The 20312-nt window shown below is 33.2% G+C and overlaps 3 protein-coding genes across 7 annotated transcripts; all 3 read left to right on the top strand.

Moving 5' to 3' along the window:
* Positions 1-283: 283 nt before the first annotated feature.
* Positions 284-8929, top strand: LOC105630221 (hypothetical protein). Its single transcript, XM_012211975.4, has 15 exons — positions 284-733; positions 1353-1447; positions 1558-1671; positions 1994-2098; positions 2253-2324; positions 3846-3958; positions 4272-4406; positions 5444-5512; positions 5899-5986; positions 6065-6136; positions 6226-6326; positions 7223-7340; positions 7639-7698; positions 7774-7884; positions 8504-8929. The coding sequence occupies exons 1-15, from the start codon at positions 634-636 to the stop codon at positions 8612-8614; spliced, it is 1464 nt and encodes a 487-aa protein (XP_012067365.1). The 5' UTR covers positions 284-633; the 3' UTR covers positions 8615-8929.
* A 1130-nt stretch (positions 8930-10059) lies between these two features.
* LOC149499307 (uncharacterized) lies at positions 10060-14472 on the top strand. The gene is made up of 15 exons (XM_089717290.1): positions 10060-10186; positions 10322-10413; positions 10510-10623; positions 10729-10833; positions 10957-11028; positions 11137-11249; positions 11554-11688; positions 12561-12629; positions 12919-12991; positions 13099-13170; positions 13243-13343; positions 13470-13587; positions 13733-13792; positions 13880-14026; positions 14117-14472. The coding sequence occupies exons 1-15, from the start codon at positions 10090-10092 to the stop codon at positions 14225-14227; spliced, it is 1479 nt and encodes a 492-aa protein (XP_089573416.1). The 5' UTR covers positions 10060-10089; the 3' UTR covers positions 14228-14472.
* Positions 14473-15156: 684 nt separating this feature from the next.
* On the top strand, positions 15157-20289 carry LOC149499308 (uncharacterized). Of its 5 annotated transcripts, none has more exons than XR_016319759.1 (15): positions 15158-15536; positions 15625-15719; positions 15839-15952; positions 16112-16216; positions 16381-16452; positions 17161-17273; positions 17470-17604; positions 17688-17756; positions 17977-18064; positions 18149-18220; positions 18315-18415; positions 18814-18938; positions 19492-19551; positions 19675-19785; positions 20095-20121. XR_016319759.1 is itself a non-coding variant. In XM_089718457.1 (15 exons), exons 1-15 carry the CDS (start codon positions 15443-15445, stop codon positions 20287-20289), a joined length of 1542 nt encoding a protein of 513 aa, XP_089574583.1. In that variant the 5' UTR covers positions 15168-15442. The 5 variants fall into 5 exon arrangements, 3 of the variants coding, with proteins under 3 accessions (XP_089574588.1, XP_089574590.1, XP_089574583.1); XR_016319758.1 differs by having other exon boundaries at positions 19672-19785; positions 20095-20111; XM_089718457.1 differs by having other exon boundaries at positions 15168-15536; positions 18814-18931; positions 20095-20289.
* Positions 20290-20312: the final 23 nt, after the last annotated feature.

Genomic DNA, 20312 nt, shown 5'->3' on the forward strand with positions numbered 1-20312 from the left:
AAAATATTGAACTACATAATACACTCTTTAGCTAATGCCGTTTAAGAAAAACCGTTACAATTTATTTTATTAATTTTCTCAATTTAAAAGACACAAATACTCTCATTTCTCCTATAAAAAATTGTTTTATTAATTTTTCGAGAGGGATAAGCTACTCACGTGCGATTGTACTGTGTAACCTTTGTCATGTGCGGTTGATTAAAGCTTAGTTTCCTTACCGACAACAGAAAAAATAAAAAAAAAAATGTAGTAAAATCTGAAAAATGAATTTCCCTCCGAAGAGGACGCGTGGGTTACAGTTGCTGAGACAAAGCCGAGCGAGATGAACAAAGAAAGACAGAGACAGACAAAAACTAATGGTGAATTAAAGCCTAATTAATATTAATGATCAGGGAAAAAGGAGTTACTGTTTCTCACTTTGGCTTCTCTACTAAGTATAATTTAATTGCTATTCCAATTTTGCTTTTGATTCCAATACAAATCCCTTCAATTTCATTTTTCGAATCTTCTTGGCTTCATCTTCTCACCCATAGAGAGAGAGAGAGAGGATGGTTCTGTTCGCACATATATAGACGGAACTTCCTTCAATTCTTGAGAATAGCTGGCTGTTTGGTTCAGATTTGAAGAAAGACAATGAACAAGAATAAGAAGAAAGATGTAATTCGATTGGAAAAGGAATCTGTGATTCCAATTCTTAAACCAAAGCTTATCATGACATTGGCTAATCTTATTGGTATATATCTTTCATTTCCTTCTTCGTTTAAAACCTTTTTTTAATTTTTTTTCTGATTTGTTTAATCATTAATGAATGTTGTGGTTGCTTTATTGTTTTTGTTTTATTGGGTTTTGTGAAGATGTGGGTCTTCTTTGTTTTTGAAATATACAAATTGGGTGTTGCTACAGTTTTGTGTTAGATTAGGTCTATTGAATTAATGAATTGGTTACTAGTTTTGGCCATTGTTGGTTTTTGTTCTTTTGTCGTCTTTTTTACCTAATTGGTCTCTCTTAATCATATTCAGGTTCTATATGAATTTTCCGGTTTTGCATTTTTGTCTCTGTTTATAGTCTTGATGTATTGACTCTTGCATTGGCTCCCACCGGCTGATAAACTTTAAATTTTGAAATTTGGAATTGGCAACTTTCTTGCTTTATGCTGTGGTTAGTTATGCAGACAACGAGCTTCACCTTCTTTTAAAGCAAAAAAGAAATGTTATTTGAGAATTTTAAGAATTCCAATAGCTATTGTTACTGTAGATGCTTTTCATATGATGGTTTATTGGCCCAATTTTGCGTCTCATTATAAAACTTGAGTCTTGACATACCTGATTTTTTTTTTTTCTGACATTCTGCAGAACATACTTCTGACCGGGCTGAATTTCTAAAGCTCTGCAAGAGAGTCGAGTACACGATTCGAGCTTGGTACCTTCTGCAGTTTGAAGATTTGATGGTATTCATATTTTCTTTGTCCATTGCTTTTTCTTCTTCTCTAGTGATTCTGCAATGAAAATATTTCTTACTCACTATTGAATTTGAATTAAATACATCTTGCATCTGCAGCAACTATATTCCCTCTTTGACCCTGTAAGTGGGGCTCAGAAATTGCAGCAGCAGAACCTCTCTCCTGAAGAAATTGATGTACTTGAACAGAATTTCCTAACATATTTATTTCAGGTATTATGAATGTTTAATCATTTGTATTATTTTTTAGATCGACCGAGGGTGGAAAAAAGAAAAAAGGAAATAACGGCCGTCATCAGATTGATAGTGACTTAGTGAGATGTTTTAATGGCTGATACTAGTTCTCTTAATAATGCTAATAATGTTATATTTACTCTAAAATGAGGAGAGGAAATTCCATTAGTTACATAAGGTGTAGATAAGATGCAAACTGAGATGAACAGTAATTCTGTAGTAATGCACTGCACATATGTTATTTTTTAAAATAATAGCACTGTTAGTACAGTATTTTCAGAAATGTCTTATCTGGATCCAGGTAATGGATAAAAGCAACTTCAAGATAACAACTGATGAAGAGATTGATGTTGCACTTTGTGGGCAATATCTTTTAAATCTTCCCATCTCAGTTGATGAATCCAAGGTTTGTGAATTGTTAACATTTGTGGTCAAATAGTTGCACTCTACAGTGATATATGTGTCTGTAAATATGCTTATCATTGTGTATATCATAGCTATTTTATTTGCCCCTTAAGTTTGCTTATTCTGATATAATGTCTTTTTTCTACTGTGCATAGCTTGACAAGAATCTTTTGAGAAAGTATTTTGCTGAGCACCCTCATGAAAATCTTCCAGACTTTGCTGATAAGGTATTGCAGTAAATTTAGCATTAAAGGCTGCTAGCTTTTTGAGAACTTTAAGGGCATGACTGCTCTGTGGTATCATCTGGAAAAAGTTTCCTTTTCTTGTGATGGAAGAATAGATGGAGGGGAAAGTGGTATGATGGCTACCATACCACCTGAAAACATCTTACTTATTTTAGTTATTGTTTCCTTTTACCCCTTCAAATATTTGGCTTGTTGAGTTGAATATGCCCTTATTCCTTGAAATCTATTGGTCGCCTGTTCATGTCTCATTGGCTTTATACCCTCTATGGAGTGCATGGTTTACCTTTAGTCTATAGTGCGGTATCTTATTTGCTTGTTATGTTATTCAATTTCTGCACTATGGTTGCTGATTAGTGCACTTGGCACTAGGGGTCAAAAGTGACTTTTTTTATATCAGGGCAATGAAGATTAATTGTTTTTATTTACCAAAAAACAAAAATTAATTTTCTATATAACAACAGATATTTATCATCATTTTGTTGAATGAGAAATGCTGAGGTTATCACTACGACTCAGAACAAAGATGATGGATGTTGAACTGTTTGATGGACAGTATTATAAATGATAACAAGGAATTAGATTTGCATGTTGGGGTTCACTGCCAATGTGCATCATTAACATTTTTCTTGCTTCTTGGTTCACTTGGCTTATTTTTTTTGGACTGTCATTGTTGAACCCAGCTTCTAAAGTGTATCTTGAGAGCAAACATTGTTGCTGGGACAACTTCAGTGCCTAAGGGTCCAAGTGATGCTGTGTTCACTTTTTGTTAGGGGAAAAGTCACTGCATTTTGAGATCAAGGCCTGTTTGCCAGGCTTTCCTAGTGCTTCATTAGGTGGAACCAGTAATTAGGGGGCAAAATTCCCTGAGCTCGTGGAGTAATATCCCTTTTTAGTTGTATTTAACTCTTCAACCTTTATAAAAAGAATGGTGTTCCTTTTCAAATGCTAATATGCTGAAGCATGAATGAAAAATTGTGCTGAGGGGAAACCCCATGAAGAGCACCGCCATATTCAATAATTTCTTATTATCTAGTTATTAATTTATTTTGGTGAAATTTCAAATATATAGAGTATCTCTTTTCAATCTTGTTTTTTTGCTTATTTAACTATTATGCTTATTTCTAGCTTTGTTTCTCTAATAAGAAAATGGCTTTGCTGAGGGGTTCTACTGTAATTTAGAGAACGATGCTTGTTTAATTTTCTTGATAGCTATAAATTTGGCAATAAAGCCTATTTACTCATGAGACCAAATTTGTCCCCTGTGAGTCTGTCAATTGCAATATCTTGATGAATTTCCTATATTATTATAAATTTAATACAGAAACAATAATATTAATTCATGTTCTTAATGCGAAGTGCAGTTCTTAAAATTTTTAAGTGAAGCACTTTGTTTATTGTGGTGGATCTTATGTATTCAAGCTTGCCCTTTTATTATTAGGATTGTTCTTTGTAATGGGTTTCTATCTTTCAAGAAAGCTAAAACCATTTTTGTTTGATGTTTAGTATGTTATCTTTCGACGTGGGATTGGAATTGATCGGACAACTGATTTTTTTATCATGGAGAAGGTAGACATGCTGATTGCACGTTTTTGGGCATATATTTTAAGACTGACTCGGTAAGCAGTTTTGCTTTTTATAAAAATTGCTGATTTGCTTTCAAGATCATATCACTGGACATATGGTTATGGGCAGTAAAGATCCATGTGATCTCAAAACTCATGTTTTCTTGATAATCTAATAATTATCATCATTGGCACTATTGATAAATGGCTTTTGCAATTCTTTGATACTTGTCATTCCCAAATGTGAAATTACTGTTAATAGGAAATGTGCTTCAACAGCTGTGTTTTTCCGCACATTACTTTTAACTTAATTTTTTTTATGCTTTCAGTTTCTTTTTAATGTTTTCCAGGGTTATGTTGTTTGCAGGGTAGAAAAAATTTTGCGCAGAAGGCAAAGTCGACGGCATAATAATGATCCAAAGAAGAACGATGAAATTAATTCTGAAGCAGATCGGGATGATTTTACTGTTGAACGAATTCGTTTGGAAAATATGGAATTAAGGTAGTGACGGTATCATGCCCATGTACAATGTAAATGAGCTGCATGTGTGCCATTCTATTCTATTTGAGAGATGCCTTGCTTGATTTTGCTATTGTGTGATATTTACAAATGTTTTTTTTTTTTTTTTTTTTAAAAATTTTTTTTTATAAATGAAAATTAGCTTTTTACCCCTTTTGCAAAGTGAATATTAAACCATTAAAAGTATATTTGAATGTTTTAATAACATGTCATTCGTGTAAACTTTTGGGTCTTCTTATTACGACATCAGATTACTTTTTGTCATTCTGAATTTTATTTATGGATTTGTAAACAACTTTCTCTAGACATTGCTCGATCTTGAATCTGTCTTTATTAGTGAATGATTGAATAATTACAGGTTGCAAAGAAAACTACTCTCTCTCTCTCTCCCCCCTCTCCCTCTCTCTCTCTCTCTCTCTCTCTCTCTCTCTCTCTCTCTCCCCTCTCGCCCCCAACACAAGTCTCTGTGTGCTTATGTGCCTGCATACAGAGTCATGTACATAAAACAAAATTTGGGAATTGGAAATAGATGATTAGGAGTGTTGCTTTAGATTTTTCAATCAAAGGTTTTGAACATTTTAATTGGGTTGAATATTGGTAACTTCACTGTTGGTACTTGTTGCAAAGTGTAGGATAGTTATGTAAGGTGGAGTATTGTTAAAGTCAGAATCAGAGGCTGGTTTGATTAGAAAAAGTTTGGGAGTTGAGAATTTATTTGTCAGTGGCTGGATTTTAGCTTGCAAAATCTTGAAGCTTGAAAATCTTATTATGGATGCTTACGGTGGTTTTTTTTGTTAGGCCTTTTGGTTGAAGGATGAGTTTTTTTTTTATTTTTTTTTATTTTTTTTTTATTTTTTAATTTTTTGCAAATTCTTATACCATTTAATTTCTTGTTGGGAAAAATAAATGTAAGATTTTGTCCGAGCAGTGAATTGTCCTATGGTTAAAAAAGAATCAATTGAATTTCTTATTATTATTGCTACTTAATGACATTCTTATTTGTTTCTTTTCTCTTCCAGTGTTAAGAATCTGCTAACCAGAACCACAATCCAAGAGCCTACGTTTGATAGGATAATAGTAGTTTACAGGTACTTCTTATTTTCATTTTTTTTATTATTGCTTTCTAAACAATGTTCTCAAGAACAATATCGTGCATTTTTATAGTGATTCTTGTCAGAAGATTGTTGTATTTGCTGTTGAACTGATGATATGCATGTAATGTATCACTATTTTGATATGAAGGAATTGGTCCTTTCACATCAGGAGGCTGAGGGTTCTTTTATTGGGGCTTATTGCATATTAGATAAAGCTCTTTTGGTGTTGCACTCATGAGCTACAGGAATTTTTATCATTTCTTTCACGGGGAGGGAGAATTACTGCTAGTTCTCTGAGTCACTTTATACTGAAATTAATTTCGAATAGATCAGATCGTAATAATTAATTGACTAATACTAAGATGATGGCTACTTTCCAGGCGAGCAGGTACCAAATCAAAACCAGATCGAGGAATTTATGTGAAGCATTTCAAAAACATTCCAATGGCTGATATGGAAATAGTTCTTGTGAGATTTGGTCACTTCTATCTCTCTAATCTTTGTTCCCACTTACGACATGGTGTTGAAACTTTTATCACTTGACAGCCTGAAAAGCAAAATCCTGGGTTAACTCCAATGGACTGGGTCAAATTCCTGGCCTCTGCTGTAGTTGGGCTGGTGAGTTATATGCATGAAGCTATAGCTGGCTGTTCATTTGCATTTTCTTCATCTTATTTGAAAGGCACTTACTGTGCCCTTGATTGCAGGTTGCTGTAGTTGGTTCAGTTGAAATGCCTAAGGCTGACTTGTGGGTCATTTTTGCTGTCCTTTCCACTGTGATTGGTTACATTGCTAAGACATACTTCACGTTAAGTCTCTCCTCCTATCTATGTATCTATCTATCTATCTTGTGCACATGGTGATGTTTTCTCTCAAATTCAAAATACTTCAATTCAGCTAAAACCAAACAAGTTCGAAGAGGCTACAAACATGTACAGAGAAAAATAAAATAGAAAATCGCTAAATAGTTGTACTAAAATATGAAATTCCTAAACAATTTCTAAAAGAAGAAGAACAATAATTTTGAAGCCCTTCTCTCCAAGATGGGCCAGAAGTATGAATCAAGCTTGAGATGTGCCTATGAGGAGGTATGTGAACCAGATCACATTTGCTTGAGCACATTTTCCCCTTTTCAATTCTACATGTGGCTACAGATGTTGTGGGCCTGAATGAATGGTCTAGAAAGAATATGGCACAACAAAGTGGCCTTGTCAATTTGAGTTCTCTCTTTTCTAACACATTGCAAGTTGTTGATTGCAATGTACCTGTTCCTTACTGCCTCTTCTTGTCCTATTCTTTTATCCCATTATGCCATATTTCATGGATAGTGCTGATACATCAAACTTAAGAGTCATTGGCCAGTTTCCTTCCACAATTGCTAATTTCTATCCTGTCTTAACTTAGGAAATATTCAGGAACGGATTTAATTTGGATTTTGCTCACTGACTTTGGAGGGGGTTGAACTGTTATCTTCCTCAAATTTTTAATAGTTCCATGCATCAGTGTATTCAAATAAGGGCAATTTCTGATATAGTTGCAATTAATGAGCTTTTAGAGGCTGTTATTGTTGCTTAGCACTCATGGATTCTGTATATTTGGTAGCTGGCTTGCCTCCTGTTTTTGTTTTTTCTCTGTTTCTTCCCTCCCTCTGTTTTTATTTTCTATGCTTATTGATGTGGCTTCTATTTCTTCAACCATCAACAGGTTTCAGCAAAATTTGGCTACATATCAGAACTTAATTACGCAGTCTATGTATGACAAGCAGTTAGATAGTGGAAGGGGTACTCTTCTTCACCTGTGTGATGATGTGATTCAGCAGGAAGTGAGTTTGAAGCTTGATGTTTCTTTTCCATTTCCTATCAAATATATTCTCTTTTTCATGACTGCCAACAACTTTTTTAGTAATTAAGGAGGCCAAAGAGGCAGTATTTGGAAATTATATGCCAATCATTACAAATTATATAACAATTATTCTGTTAAAAGGTTGTCTCGTGTTGTTAAGACATTATATTAGTGTGTTCATGCTGGAACATTTAAAAGGGTCGACCGATTTTAGGATTGAGGTATATCTTATGTTTCATTATGTATTGCCAGATGGTTTAATCAACTTGTTATTTCAGGTCAAAGAGGTTATTATCTCATTTTTTATATTGATGGAACAGGGCAAGGCTACACTGCAGGTTTGTATCACTTTTGCTCTTTGTTGTCTTTGAAGTTCTTGTCACCTTATTTAACTTTGCAATAATGTGAAACAGGACTTGGATCTGCGTTGTGAGGAACTAATTCAAGAAGAGTTTGGGGAAAGCTGTAATTTTGACGTGGATGATGCAGTTCATAAGTTAGAGAAGTTGGGCATTGTTTCTCGGGTGAGGAACTGCAAGAATTTAAAGTTTTATCTCAGCCAAAATAAAATATATTTAATTGCTTATAATTGTTGCTATATCATTCTGTTTAGGCATCCGAGAAAGATTGATTAGTTGATATGGAAATATTTATATGTCAGCTTGTAGTTGTTCATTGATGAGGGTATATATGGTTTTCATGCTGTTTCACTTGGGACCAAATTGGATGAGTGGGTCCGATGATTGAGCTAATAGACACAATGAAGTTAACGAGGCATTGAGCAGGAAGTCTAAATTTGTTGGTTTGGGGGGTTTGCCTGGCTGAGTGGAATATGCCAGTAAGAGACTTGTCTCAGCTGCAAAGGGATATCCTCATCTATGATTTGTTAATATACGAGTGAATGACATACAAATAAAATAAAGCAAAGATACGTGTGCATTTATGTCGAGTATCATTCACTTCTAGTGGTTTGCTTTCACGGGACTGGCACATGCAAATAAGGCTTGTGTATTTGCATTTTGATTATGTAATTACTGTAGGATGTAAACTAGTCCTTGGTCAAATTGATGTACTCATCTCTGATATTTTATTGTGCTGTCTGTTCATATGTTTTTTCTAACTCTTAAGCATTTAAAACTGCAGGATAGTCTGGGACGCTATTTTTGTGTTGGCTTAAAACGTGCTAATGAGATTATTGGCACTACAACCGAAGAGCTTATCCTCAAGGCAAAACAGGGTGTTAGTACTACTTGATGCTGCTGGCTTTGGTAGATGAGGAGCTTGTATATGTATATCGTTCATAACTGTCTGAGTGTTATCTGCAGTAGAAAGCTAGACTAATGGGCTCCTCTAGATGTTTTTTTTTTTTTTTTTAATCTGATTGCTTTATGATCTTTTTCTCTACATTAATCATTTAATATTTGTAAATCACGAATACGTATAAGGTGTGACTTTGCTGTTTTGCTGTAAGGTAATTATTTCATTGACAGTTGATATTCAATCTGTTGGTGAGTTTTACAATTACAGTGAATGAACATAATTAAGACCCTGGAAGAGGTGTTTATCGAATTGAATTCACTTATTGATCGTTGAATTTTTTAATTTTTTTTTTTTTTATTTTCCAATATCCACCAATTATTGTGGTGTTTTGATCATTGGCTGGGAGAAACAAAGGGCGCAGAGAAGGAAGGTTCAGGATTTCAAATTATAGAAAATTCTTAATGCATCAAAGACAGGAAAGATGAAAAGAGGAAATGCCACATTTCACCGAATTGCATTCCTCTGTTGTTTATATTTACCTTTACATAGGACAGGATTGTTAGCTAGTTCAATGCAATTGTGTCACGTTTTTTTTTTCCCCTTTCAAATCGTCCATATGACATTTAAATTTCAATATCTCACATCATTAGTGCATGTAAAATTTTAAAATTAAAGCTGAATTATTATCTAGTCTCTAAAATTTAGTGAAATTTATCTTTATTTTTAAAAATTATTTAAAGTCGTATTGTTCAATTAAATAATCACTATAAATTTTTGTGTTAAATTTTAATTTTATTATTAAAAAATTTTGAATTTTCTTTCGCATATTACTATCAAATCAAGCCGAATTTTTCTGACCATCGCTAATCTTTTCCTGTCTTTAGCTTAAATTGTGTCAGATAAAATTTGGTAATACAAATAATAAACATGGCGTTTTGATCTTAATCAAAATGTCAAACACTATCTTAAAAACGGTTGTATCACAGAGCTTTTTAGTATTTGCTTATAGCTTTTGAAAGCAAACTCACAGTGTATCTATCTAATAAGGAAACATAAATGCTAATCTTTATAAACGAAGGCCACATTGATGCTTAAATTAATAATAATGAAAAAAAAAAAAAAAAAAAAACTTGCTGGTTTGGTTATTGATTCAACGGTTGAACCGGCCATTTTTGAGAACACTGAACCGACCGGTCTTTTTAACAAGTATAGAAATGAAGTTTCGCGCCGAAGATGATAACAGCTATCTGGTTTTACAGTTATTCAAAGAGAAGAAATTGCAGTATAGAAGCTAAGAATTTAACCAAATTCACTTTCTTTTCCATGGATTCCAAAAGAAAACCCTCTCCTTTCATGTTCCGAATCTTCTTAGCTTTTGTTCAGGGTAATCTTCTCTTATATATGTATGGAGCTGCCACTGTAACTCGATCCTTGAGAATTAGTAGAATTGCAATTGAGTTATTTCGAAAATGGTGAAAAATGAGAAAGAAATCATTCGACTGGAGAGGGAAACTGTAATTCCAATTCCGAAACCACAGCTTATCTCGACTTTGAGCAGCAGCATTGGTACCTCACCCTTTCACAAATTATTTATTTTTTTCACGATCTTCTAAGGTTATTAACTTAGATTGTTTCAAATTGGCTCGGTTTTTCTTCTTATTGTATCCCTACATGGAATTAGAGTTTTTTAATGTTCTGCAGAGGATGGTGACCGGGCTGAGTTTCTGAAGTTCTGCAAGAGAGTTGAATACACAATTCGAGCTTGGTACCTTCTGCAGTTTGAAGAGTTGATGGTATTCAAGTTATTTTTATCTCAATAACATTTTCTATCTTGAAGATGTTTCTTTGTTACTGTTGTAACTTGAATTAAATACATTTTGTGTCTGCAGCAACTTTACTTCCTCTTTGACCCTGAGACAGGAGCTCAGAATTTGAGGCAGCAAAACTTATCTTCTGAAGAAATTGACACACTTGAACAGAATTTTCTAGAATATTTTTTTCAGGTATTAATGTATTATGAATGTGTACTTGTATATGTACATCTGAAATCAAATTACTGGCAAACCATTGGTGTGGTGTTTTTCATGATTGTCATATCTATGAAACAGGTGATGGACAAGAGCAACTTCAAGATAGCAACTGATGAGGAGATTGATTTTGCACTCTCAGGGCAGTATCTTTTAAATCTTCCCATCATAGTTGATGATTCCAAGGTTTGTTAATATATGCATTGACATGATTGCATTTTATAGATGTCAATATATATTTATTTTTCATTGTTTGTGCATATTATGGAGATTTTCATGTGTTCTCCAACCCTTTTTTTGTGTGTGTAGCTTGACAAGAGACTTTTGGCAAGGTACTTTGATGAGCATCATCATGAAAAGCTTCCTAAGTTTGCTGATAAGGTAATGCGCTAAATACTTTGTATTTGAGTTTACTTTTCTCATTAGGTCCATCATTTTACACCATGCCTTTCTCAAGAGGACTAATACCTCGTGTTCGAAATCTTTTAGTACATTATCTTTCGAAGAGGGATTGGATGTGATCGTAGAACTGATTATTTTATCATGGAAAAAGCGGAGATACTCATCGGAAGGTTTTGGGCATTTCTTTCAAGACTGAAGCGGTAAGAAGATTTTGCTCATGGTGCAAGAACTTGATTGCTTATAGGATATAATTTGACAGACCTGAGATTTCAGATAATTTAAAATTTCTATTTCTGTGCACATGAAATGCCATCCGATTATATTGGAATGAAATTAAACATCATGTCTCTTATCTTATTACTCATTCATCATTAGAAGTATTTCATTTATGGTTTCCATATATAAAGTTGCCGGATAAAATAGATAAAAATGATGTATCAAATTACCTTCAATCCCCAGCTCCTCTCCAGCCAGAAAAGATTCACACTATTATGTTGGTTTCAGGCTAGAGAAACTATGGGCGAAAAGGTCAAGTGGACAAGGAAAGAAAAATCTAAAGAAGAATGATGAAATCAACACTAAATCAGATCAGGGCTTTGTATCTATTGCACGAATTAGTCTCCAAAATATGAAGATAAGGTTGTGAAAGTCATCTGAATGCTTGTGGTTATTGCTATATAAATAACAGTTTTACTTTACATATCCACCTTGTCAGTAATCAGTTGGATTACTGGCATCTTAAACAATTTTTTTTTTCACTCAGCTTGAAATTTGCATATCTTTCAAAATATTTGGATTCGACTCTCTCACTTATATGTAACAAGTCGTAAACCACTTTTGAGCATCTTGAGATAGTTGCATAATACCCAAATTCTTTGTGAAAAGTTTTGTGTTATCATATCATATAATATCTATCTGCAATTCTTTTTGTTGTCTTGAACTTGTATTTGCAGTTACTTTAGCTTTTCTCTCATGATTCATTTGGTCAATTTATATTTTAATTGTTCCTTAATCCTTATATGTCACCATTGCACAAGCAGTTCAATGATCTGCTGTCACGAAACTACTCTCTTTTTCTCTCATGTCTGGTTTTATGCACACCTATAACAAGTTTAGAAACACTGGAACTTGATGGCTGGGAGCACTTCCACTTTTGGATCAAGGCTTTAAACCCCTTCATTGACTTAATACAGCCACCCTAACTATGAAATGCCATGATGTTGTTAATATATAATGTAGTTCAAGGCAACAAAAAAAGAATCTGGTTAGTAAAATTTAGTCTTGCAGTTAATATATTAATTTGTTTAGGTGTTAGAAAGAGTGGGGAGGAAGTTGATTGGTCATGACCAAGCAATTAATTATACATGAAGAGAAAATCTCATGAACATTAATTTGCATATATGAAAAACACAAAAAAACAACAATATGGCTTTGTTAATTTGATTTGCACAAATTGAATTAGTCATGATTATTGTCACCAAATAACATTCCCATTTCTGCTGTGTTCTCAGTATTAGCAATTTGCTGAGCAGGACTGAAATACAAGAGCCTGCATTTGAAAGGATAATAGTTGTTTACAGGTATTGCTTATCTATCTTTTGCTTTATAATATTGCTATATGATCAGTGTCATAGTGAGCAATATCTTGCATGATTATATTGACATTTTTTGGTGGTCATTCTCATTGTAAGGTAGGGCATATTTCATATTAGACAAAAGTCTTTTGGCTGATGATCTCATCAGCTATGTGAATCTTTTTATTTGAGGGGATAGGAAAGTGAAATTCCTGAACCTGTTCCTTAAGCCTTTCTGAAACTGATTTGAAAAGGCACAAGTTTTTTTGACACAATGAAGAATATTGATTACCAGGCGAGCAAGAACCAGAGGAATCCATGTGAAGCATTTCCAGAAAATTCCAATGGCTGATATGGAAGTAGTCCTTGTGAGACTTTAGCTGATGTGTCCTCATTTCTTACTCCTTAAATTCTCCCATTGCTTTGATGTTAAGATGCCATATGACCTGGTTTTGTACTCTTATGCCTGGAACAGCCTGAGAAGAAGAATCCTGGATTAACTCCAACAGACTGGATTTCGTTCTTGGGTTCTGCAGTGGTTGGGCTGGTGAGTTTTATGAGAAGTTGTCTTCTTTATTTTGTCCAAAATCAAATGCACTTAAAAAACCTTTCTTTTCAGGTTACTATACTTAGTTCACTTAAAGTGCCTACTGCTGATCTTTGGTTCATTTATGCTCTGCTTTCCACAGTGATCGGTCACTGTGCTAAGATATACTTCAAGTAGAGTCTCTCTCTCTCTCTTCCCCCGGTTACTTTTCTCTGTTTTGAATTGAATTCATCTGTAAATGTTGTTCACTTTAACACTTAACGTCAGAAAATCTTTGTGCAACAAATTTTCCTGGGCAGGTACCAGCAGGACTTGGCTAAATATCACAACTTAATTACACAGTTCATGTATGACAAACAACTAGATAGTGGAAGGGGTACTCTTCTTCACTTGTGTGACAGTGTCATTCAACAGGAAGTAAGTTTCAACCTCGATGTTTCCTTTTCCATTTACTATCAAATATTTTGAACTTTTTAACAATTAATTTAGTCACTGTATTATGTTATACCTTCAATTGTTGTGTTGAATATAGAACTATAATTAACTAGTCAATTGTATTCAGGTCAAAGAAGTTATCATTTCCTTTTATACATTGATGAAACTGGGCAATGCTACTAGGGAGGTATGTCTATTTTCTGTTAATGTGTCTTGATTACTGGCAGCTATTATATGATTACTAATCTCGCACCTCCATGGTAATCTGAACTAGGATTTGCATAAGCATTGCGAAGAATTAATAAATGAAAAGTCTGGCAATAGCTGTAAGTGTGATGCCGATGATGCCATCCAAAAATTTTTGAAGTTTGATGTGGATGATGCAGTACAAAAATTGTTGAAGTTAGGCATAGTTTCTCAGGTGAGGACCTTAAAATGTTCAGTAAATATGTATCAGAAATCTGTTATGTTCTGGCATTTCTTAACTCAAGTGAGTATCTTGGGAAAACAGGATAATCTAGGACAGTATACTTGTGTTGAGCTAAAACATGCCAATGAAATTATCGGCACGACCACCGAAGAGCGTCTCCTTATGGCAGAACAGGATACTGACAAGGCTTGATGCGTCTCCAAAAGTGGAATATACTTACCATAAATTGATCCATTGCCAAAATTAATACTTTAAAACTGTAATATACAGTTGACAGTTGTGCTTGCAAACAAGGTCCTGTAGTCCATGCATACTAAGTTTTAAGGTATTCAGTAGCTTTGTAAGCTGTTTCTGTTGTCTGTAAATATATGTAAATCTTAAATTCATGTAACTTCATTTTTCCATAAAAATGCAATTCTATGATAGGTTGTGGTCAATCTTATTGTTGTATCTTTTTGCCAAGAATAAAAGATTTTCAAAACTTGTAAATTCCTCATGTCTTTTTTAGTATTTTCGTTTTAAAATCCATGGAATTTGAATTTCCAGCTTCAATCCACTTATCAGAAATGACTAATGCCTGTTAAGAGTTGATGAATCATATAACCTAATCTAAGTTTTTAGATATTAATGAAAAACCCTAATTTTATCCTACATTTTTTATTTTGTTAATTATATTCTAATTTAAAACTTTAATTACAATTTTAAGTGAATTCAAGTTGAAATTGAAAATAATATTATTTTCTTATTAGTTAGAACTCAAAGTATCAAAATAAACTTAATTTAATTTATGTCAAATTGTCAATTTCAAATTACTTTACACTTTAATTTTTAGAAATTTGCATTTTTTTTTTTTTTTTTTTTGAAGGTAAGAATTTTGCAATTAGTTATACCATAATCTCTAAATTATGAAATTTTTGGAAATATTTTAAACCCTCAAATTTTAGAATTTTTTGATTTTGAAAATTATATATTAAGGTAAATCCCAATTTTTTTAATTATCCCAAATCCATATAAACATTGAGATTTAAAGAGTTATTTTTTCCAAAAAAAAAAATAATAATAATATATTAAACATTAAAAAGCAAGAATCCAGTTTTAAACGGTTGGTAAATTCTTGGTGCACGCATCTTCAAACAAATCAATGGTGATAATTGAAGAAAACATCAGAGCTCGAGCACAGGTAATCATTTTCTTTCGCTAAGGCAAATGACTGCCGCTCAAGTTCGAGCTCCAAACATTTTCCCGCCGAAGAGAGCGGGCATCAATGGAACCCCAACGAGAAGAAGAAGAAGAAGAAGAAGAAGAAGATGATGATGAAGAATTGATGACGTAATTAATTTTGGGTTTGCTCCTTATTAGTCAGAGGACAAGAAAAGGAGAGTTCTTTTATTCTTTCTTGAGAAAAAAATGGGTAAAAAGAAAGACATAATTCATCTGGAAAGAGAATCTGTAATTCCCATTATCAAGCACAAGCTCATTTCTACCTTATCGGACCACATTGGTATTTTCTATTTGTCGTTTTGATATAATCATTAGTACTTATTTTGCCAACTGGCTTTCCAAATTTTTAAATTTAATTTATTGTGCAGAACAAAAATCTGATCGCGATGAATTCTTAAAGCTTTGCCAGAGAGTCGAATACACAATTCGAGCATGGTACCTTTTGCATTTTGAGGACCTCATGGTATTAATTTTATCCTCTTATACATAGATATAGGTTTATTTATTTATTTATTAATTTTTGTATCTGTTCTTTTCATGCACTGTTCTATATGAATTTGATTAGAATTGTCTTTTTGACAGACACTATATGCACTCTTTGAGCCCATTTATGGTGCAAAGAAATTGAAGCAGCATAATCTAACCCCTGAAGAGATTGATAGTTGTGAACAGCAATTTTTGACGTGCTTATTTCAGGTATTGTAGATTTCCTAACTTGCATTGACCTTTTGATTTGATATGTTAGTGCTGAAACTTTGAGGGTAAATGTCATTTCGTTTAACATTTAAATATTTGCAAATATTTAATATATATTAACCATAGAATCATTTCTACTTTGATTTGCTTTTTATGCAGATTATGGATAAAAGTAATTTCAAAATATCAACAGATGAGGAAATTGATGTTGCGCTATCTGCAGAATATCGGTTAAATCTTCCAATTGTAGTAGATGAATCTAAGGTAAGGTTTTATGCACATTAAAATCCTATTACACACACAAACATATATACGTAATTTGCTGCTTTTTGCAGAGGTGGGGTTGAAACATTTGTATAAATTATTTTGAAGTTTTGCATATTGTCTGCAAAGTTGCTGATTCTAATGTTCTGTCTTGTTGAATTTAGCTTGACAAGAAGCTGTTCACAGATTACTTTTCAAAGAATCCTCATGAGAACCTCCCATATTTTGCTGATAAGGTAATGCTAAAAACAAGATTGTTGCAATGTTGAAAATTCTTTCAGGAATGAATGATTAGAACTGCGTTAGGCAATGACTGGGTATTGTTGGGTAATTGTAGAAATATGAGACATTGAGACTGCCATATATATACATTCATTTTCCTGTCTTTTTGAGTCACCCTGAAATCAATGTGATAAACTGCATGCATCCATTTATATGAGTTGTTGTTTTGTGGTTACCTGTTACTTCTCACCTGGCCTGTTCTTCCTATTGCATTAGTGTCAACTGAATTTGTGGTTTCTTTTTCAATAGTTACATGAACTTGTGACATATATGATAAATAAAGCATTGTTGCTGTATCAATAAATCTTCTGATATTTTAGAACAAACAGAGCCTTGTTGGAAAACAAAAGAAATGGGCTCTAACACCATATCAGAAACCCAAACTCAACCTCAAAACAGGTTATAAGGTGGTCTCAAGGCCTTCGCATAGGCAACCAGGGAGTAAGAGATTGAATGGGCTTTTTAGAAGAACTTCTTTGACAACAAGGAATTATATGAAGTTTGAAGAGTTCTATTTTGTTCCTTATTTTCATGTGACTAGACTTTGTTGAACCTATTTTATGGAAAAGAAAAAAAAAAATACTTACCATACTTGTAGCCACGAGGATATCACTGTGTGTACTTGTGCATGCACTTATGCAGATTCATTTGCTTTATTGTAGTTTATAGTCTTTCGGCGTGGATTTGGAATAGATCAGATGACAGCTTACTTCATCAAAGCAAAAATAAATACAATCCTTTGGCGTATGTGGAAGTTTTTCATGAGAATTACTGGGTAACTGCTAAATTTTATTATAATTAAGAAGTATTTGTGCTATGAACCCCTCTTCTGCAGTCAATTTCATTTGTTGTCACATTTTTTGTACTATCGCTCAACATTATTTTGAAAAGTAATACTTGTTTGGCTGAATTTGGAGAATTTCCTTGAAATTTAGCAATTCATTACTCTTATAAGGCTTTTCTGCTTGTAGGTTGAAAGTTTGCTTCAAAAAGTCAGGAACACAACATAAGAAAGATCCAAAACCTAAACCTATTCAAATCCACATAGAAGAAGATGACAGTGATTTATACGTTGAACGAATCCGTATTGAGAAGATGAATCTCAGGTTTTCTTAAATAGCTAATTGCTATAGTGATGCTAGCTCATTGCTTATTTTTGATATCATTTTTTTTTCTTTTGTCTCCACAGTTTCTCTAATCTTATAGGCCAGGTTACAATCCAAGAACCTACCTTTCAGAGTATAATTGTTGTTTACAGGTATTGCTTCTTTCTCTTTCTTTTTCCTTATTAGCTTTATAAATTCAAATCTGAATAATTTGTGTATGCTCATATTCTATCATTGCTAATAATCAACTCACTCATTTTTATAACTGTATTGAGACACACAATATTAAAAATATATTCCCATAAATGATAGTATAATTAGTCAGGTGTAAAGACTTCGAAAATGAATATTGGTGTTGGTTTATATCCGCAGGAGAGCAAGTTCCAAAAAAGAAACGGAACGGAATATATATGTGAAGCATTTCAGAAACATTCCAATGGCAGATATGGAGATAGCACTCGTGAGTTTTTACTGATTGTTTTCATTTATTTTGTTCTTTGTTATTTAGCTGTTTATTTAGACTTGGAACTTGTTGCATTCACAGCCAGAAAAGAAAAATCCAGGTTTAACTCCAATGGATTGGGTCAAATTCATTGGTTCTGCTGCAGTTGGACTGGTCAGTAGTCACGGATCCATGAAATTGAATGTATACGAAGTTATTAGTTCTTTTTCGACCCCCTCGGTGACATGAACAATGTGCTATTGTACAGGTTACTGTAATTGGTTCACTTCACGTCCGTAAGGCTGATATCCGAGTCATTTTTGCTATCCTGTCGTCTGTGGTTGGTTATTGTGTTAAGACATACTTCACGTTAAGTTTCTTTCTTTTCTCCTTAACTTGATCTGTTCTATTTTATGATTATGATTGCTTGTTTGTGATGCATATTCTAGGAAAAATCATCTACCTTTACTAAATTTAGCACTCTGTTTCAAGTGGAGGACAAATTTTCAAGTTGAATCAAATTTTCATTTGAACTGGTGTTACTGGACTCTGTTTTCCTGACAGTTAAATAACACTTTTTCTTTATTCTAGATCCTCAAAGACCAATTTTTTTTTTTCATGACTCAATTTTCTGACTATTTTATTTCAAATCTAACAGCCACATCAGTTTTTTAATGAATCTTTAGTATCGTAATAGCTATATATGTTCTGCAGATTATTATATATTATATCCTTATCAAGGCTAACCTTTCTTGGTTTCCTCACAGGTTCCAAAGTAACTTGGTTTCCTATCAGAGTTTAATAACTCAGTCTGTATATGACAAACAATTGGATAGTGGAAGAGGCACTCTTCTTCACTTGTGTGATGATGTGATTCAACAAGAAGTAAGCAGTAAGCAAGAAACTTCAAATCTTTCCAATTTATTATCTAACAGATTGAGTTTAAAAACTTGTACATTGTTATATTTCCCATAAGTTCTTAATCTTTCTTTCCATATTTTTTACAGGTATTAGTTATGGAGATGATATATTATGAAATCAATTATATATGTCAATGCATATATATCCATTGATTTGAAATTATTAAAACTCAAATGCAAGTGTTATTTTTCTTGAACAGATTACATAACATAGAAAAGTGTAGCATGTACTCTTTGCTTATGGTAGTGTGGGTACTGCAAGTAAGAAGTTCATTTATAAGGAGAAATTTATCCAAAATGAAATCAATTAATGAATAAACTAATTTAATCTCTCATGAAATCAATTTCTCCTTGTTCTTTTACCTTATTTACCATCGTCTGTCTACAGAAAAATGGCAGATCAAAACTTTCTTATGTACATTTGTTTTACTACTATGGTTATACTAAATTAGCCAAGTTTAAACATTGATTCTGATGAATTTATTCCCTCCAACAATTCCGTTTCACGGACTTTTAAATATACAGGTAAAAGAGGTGATTATTTCATTTTTTATATTGATGCAACAAGGGCAAGCTACAAGACAGGTACACAACTCTTTAGAGCTCTTTGCCCCCATGCTTTCATGATTTATGCAGTGTGTATATAGATTCTGCAAGGCACTGCTAAACATTAATGCACATACATATCTTTGCAATGCTCTAAAGTAGGAACTTGATTTGCGGTGTGAGGATCTTATTAAACAAGATTTTGGTGAAGACTGTAATTTTGATGTAGATGATGCTGTTCAAAAGTTAGAGAAGTTGGGAATTGTTACTCAGGTGATTCTCTTTTCTTTCTTGCTCTTCCTCTTGCTGCTGATCAAATTCATTGTGGCATCTTCTTGTCTAATCACTCATCTTTGAACTCAAATGTTTTTTCATCAATTTCTCCTCAATCGCAAAAATGAACATTGTAATTTATACCAATTAAGTATAATTGCAACTATTTTTTGCAGTTTAGGGGAAAAAAAATTATTTTTCGATGATTGGATATAATTGTAAATTTTCAAAAAGATGTTCTTTTTTATATATATTTTGTGATAAGGCCTTTACATTATTAGTGATTGAAATGAAGATTGTTGAAATCAGGACACTGCTGGAAACTATGCATGTGTAGATATAAAACAAGCTAATGAGATAATTGGCACCACAACAGAAGAGGTGGTTCTTAAGGCTAGACATGGTAATATCTCTTCAAGATACTCGGGATTGGGAGGGTCATCGAGCAGCTCCTCTTCTAGATTCTCAGGACTAGGAGTGATGTCGGAATTCACACATTATTGACTAGTGATGCCACGTTAATGTAC

Source organism: Jatropha curcas, chromosome 1 (genome assembly GCF_041381405.1).
Source record: "Jatropha curcas cultivar XTBG-Jc1 chromosome 1, XTBG_Jcur_1.0, whole genome shotgun sequence".
In the NCBI taxonomy this organism is placed as follows: Eukaryota; Viridiplantae; Streptophyta; class Magnoliopsida; order Malpighiales; family Euphorbiaceae; genus Jatropha; species Jatropha curcas.

Excerpts from the sequence above, each read along its gene's own strand:
- LOC105630221 (XM_012211975.4), top strand. The coding sequence starts at position 634 with ATGAACAAGAATAAGAAGAAAGATGTAATTCGATTGGAAAAGGAATCT. Across the intron at positions 1,448-1,557 it reads TGCAGTTTGAAGATTTGATG|CAACTATATTCCCTCTTTGA; the intron begins GTATTCATATTT and ends TTGCATCTGCAG. Across the intron at positions 1,672-1,993 it reads TCCTAACATATTTATTTCAG|GTAATGGATAAAAGCAACTT; the intron begins GTATTATGAATG and ends ATCTGGATCCAG.
- LOC149499308 (XM_089718457.1), top strand. The coding sequence starts at position 15,443 with ATGGGTAAAAAGAAAGACATAATTCATCTGGAAAGAGAATCTGTAATT. Across the intron at positions 15,537-15,624 it reads TACCTTATCGGACCACATTG|AACAAAAATCTGATCGCGAT; the intron begins GTATTTTCTATT and ends TTTATTGTGCAG. Across the intron at positions 15,720-15,838 it reads TGCATTTTGAGGACCTCATG|ACACTATATGCACTCTTTGA; the intron begins GTATTAATTTTA and ends TCTTTTTGACAG.
- LOC149499307 (XM_089717290.1), top strand. The coding sequence starts at position 10,090 with ATGGTGAAAAATGAGAAAGAAATCATTCGACTGGAGAGGGAAACTGTA. Across the intron at positions 13,171-13,242 it reads GTTCTGCAGTGGTTGGGCTG|GTTACTATACTTAGTTCACT; the intron begins GTGAGTTTTATG and ends CTTTCTTTTCAG. Across the intron at positions 13,793-13,879 it reads TGGGCAATGCTACTAGGGAG|GATTTGCATAAGCATTGCGA; the intron begins GTATGTCTATTT and ends AATCTGAACTAG.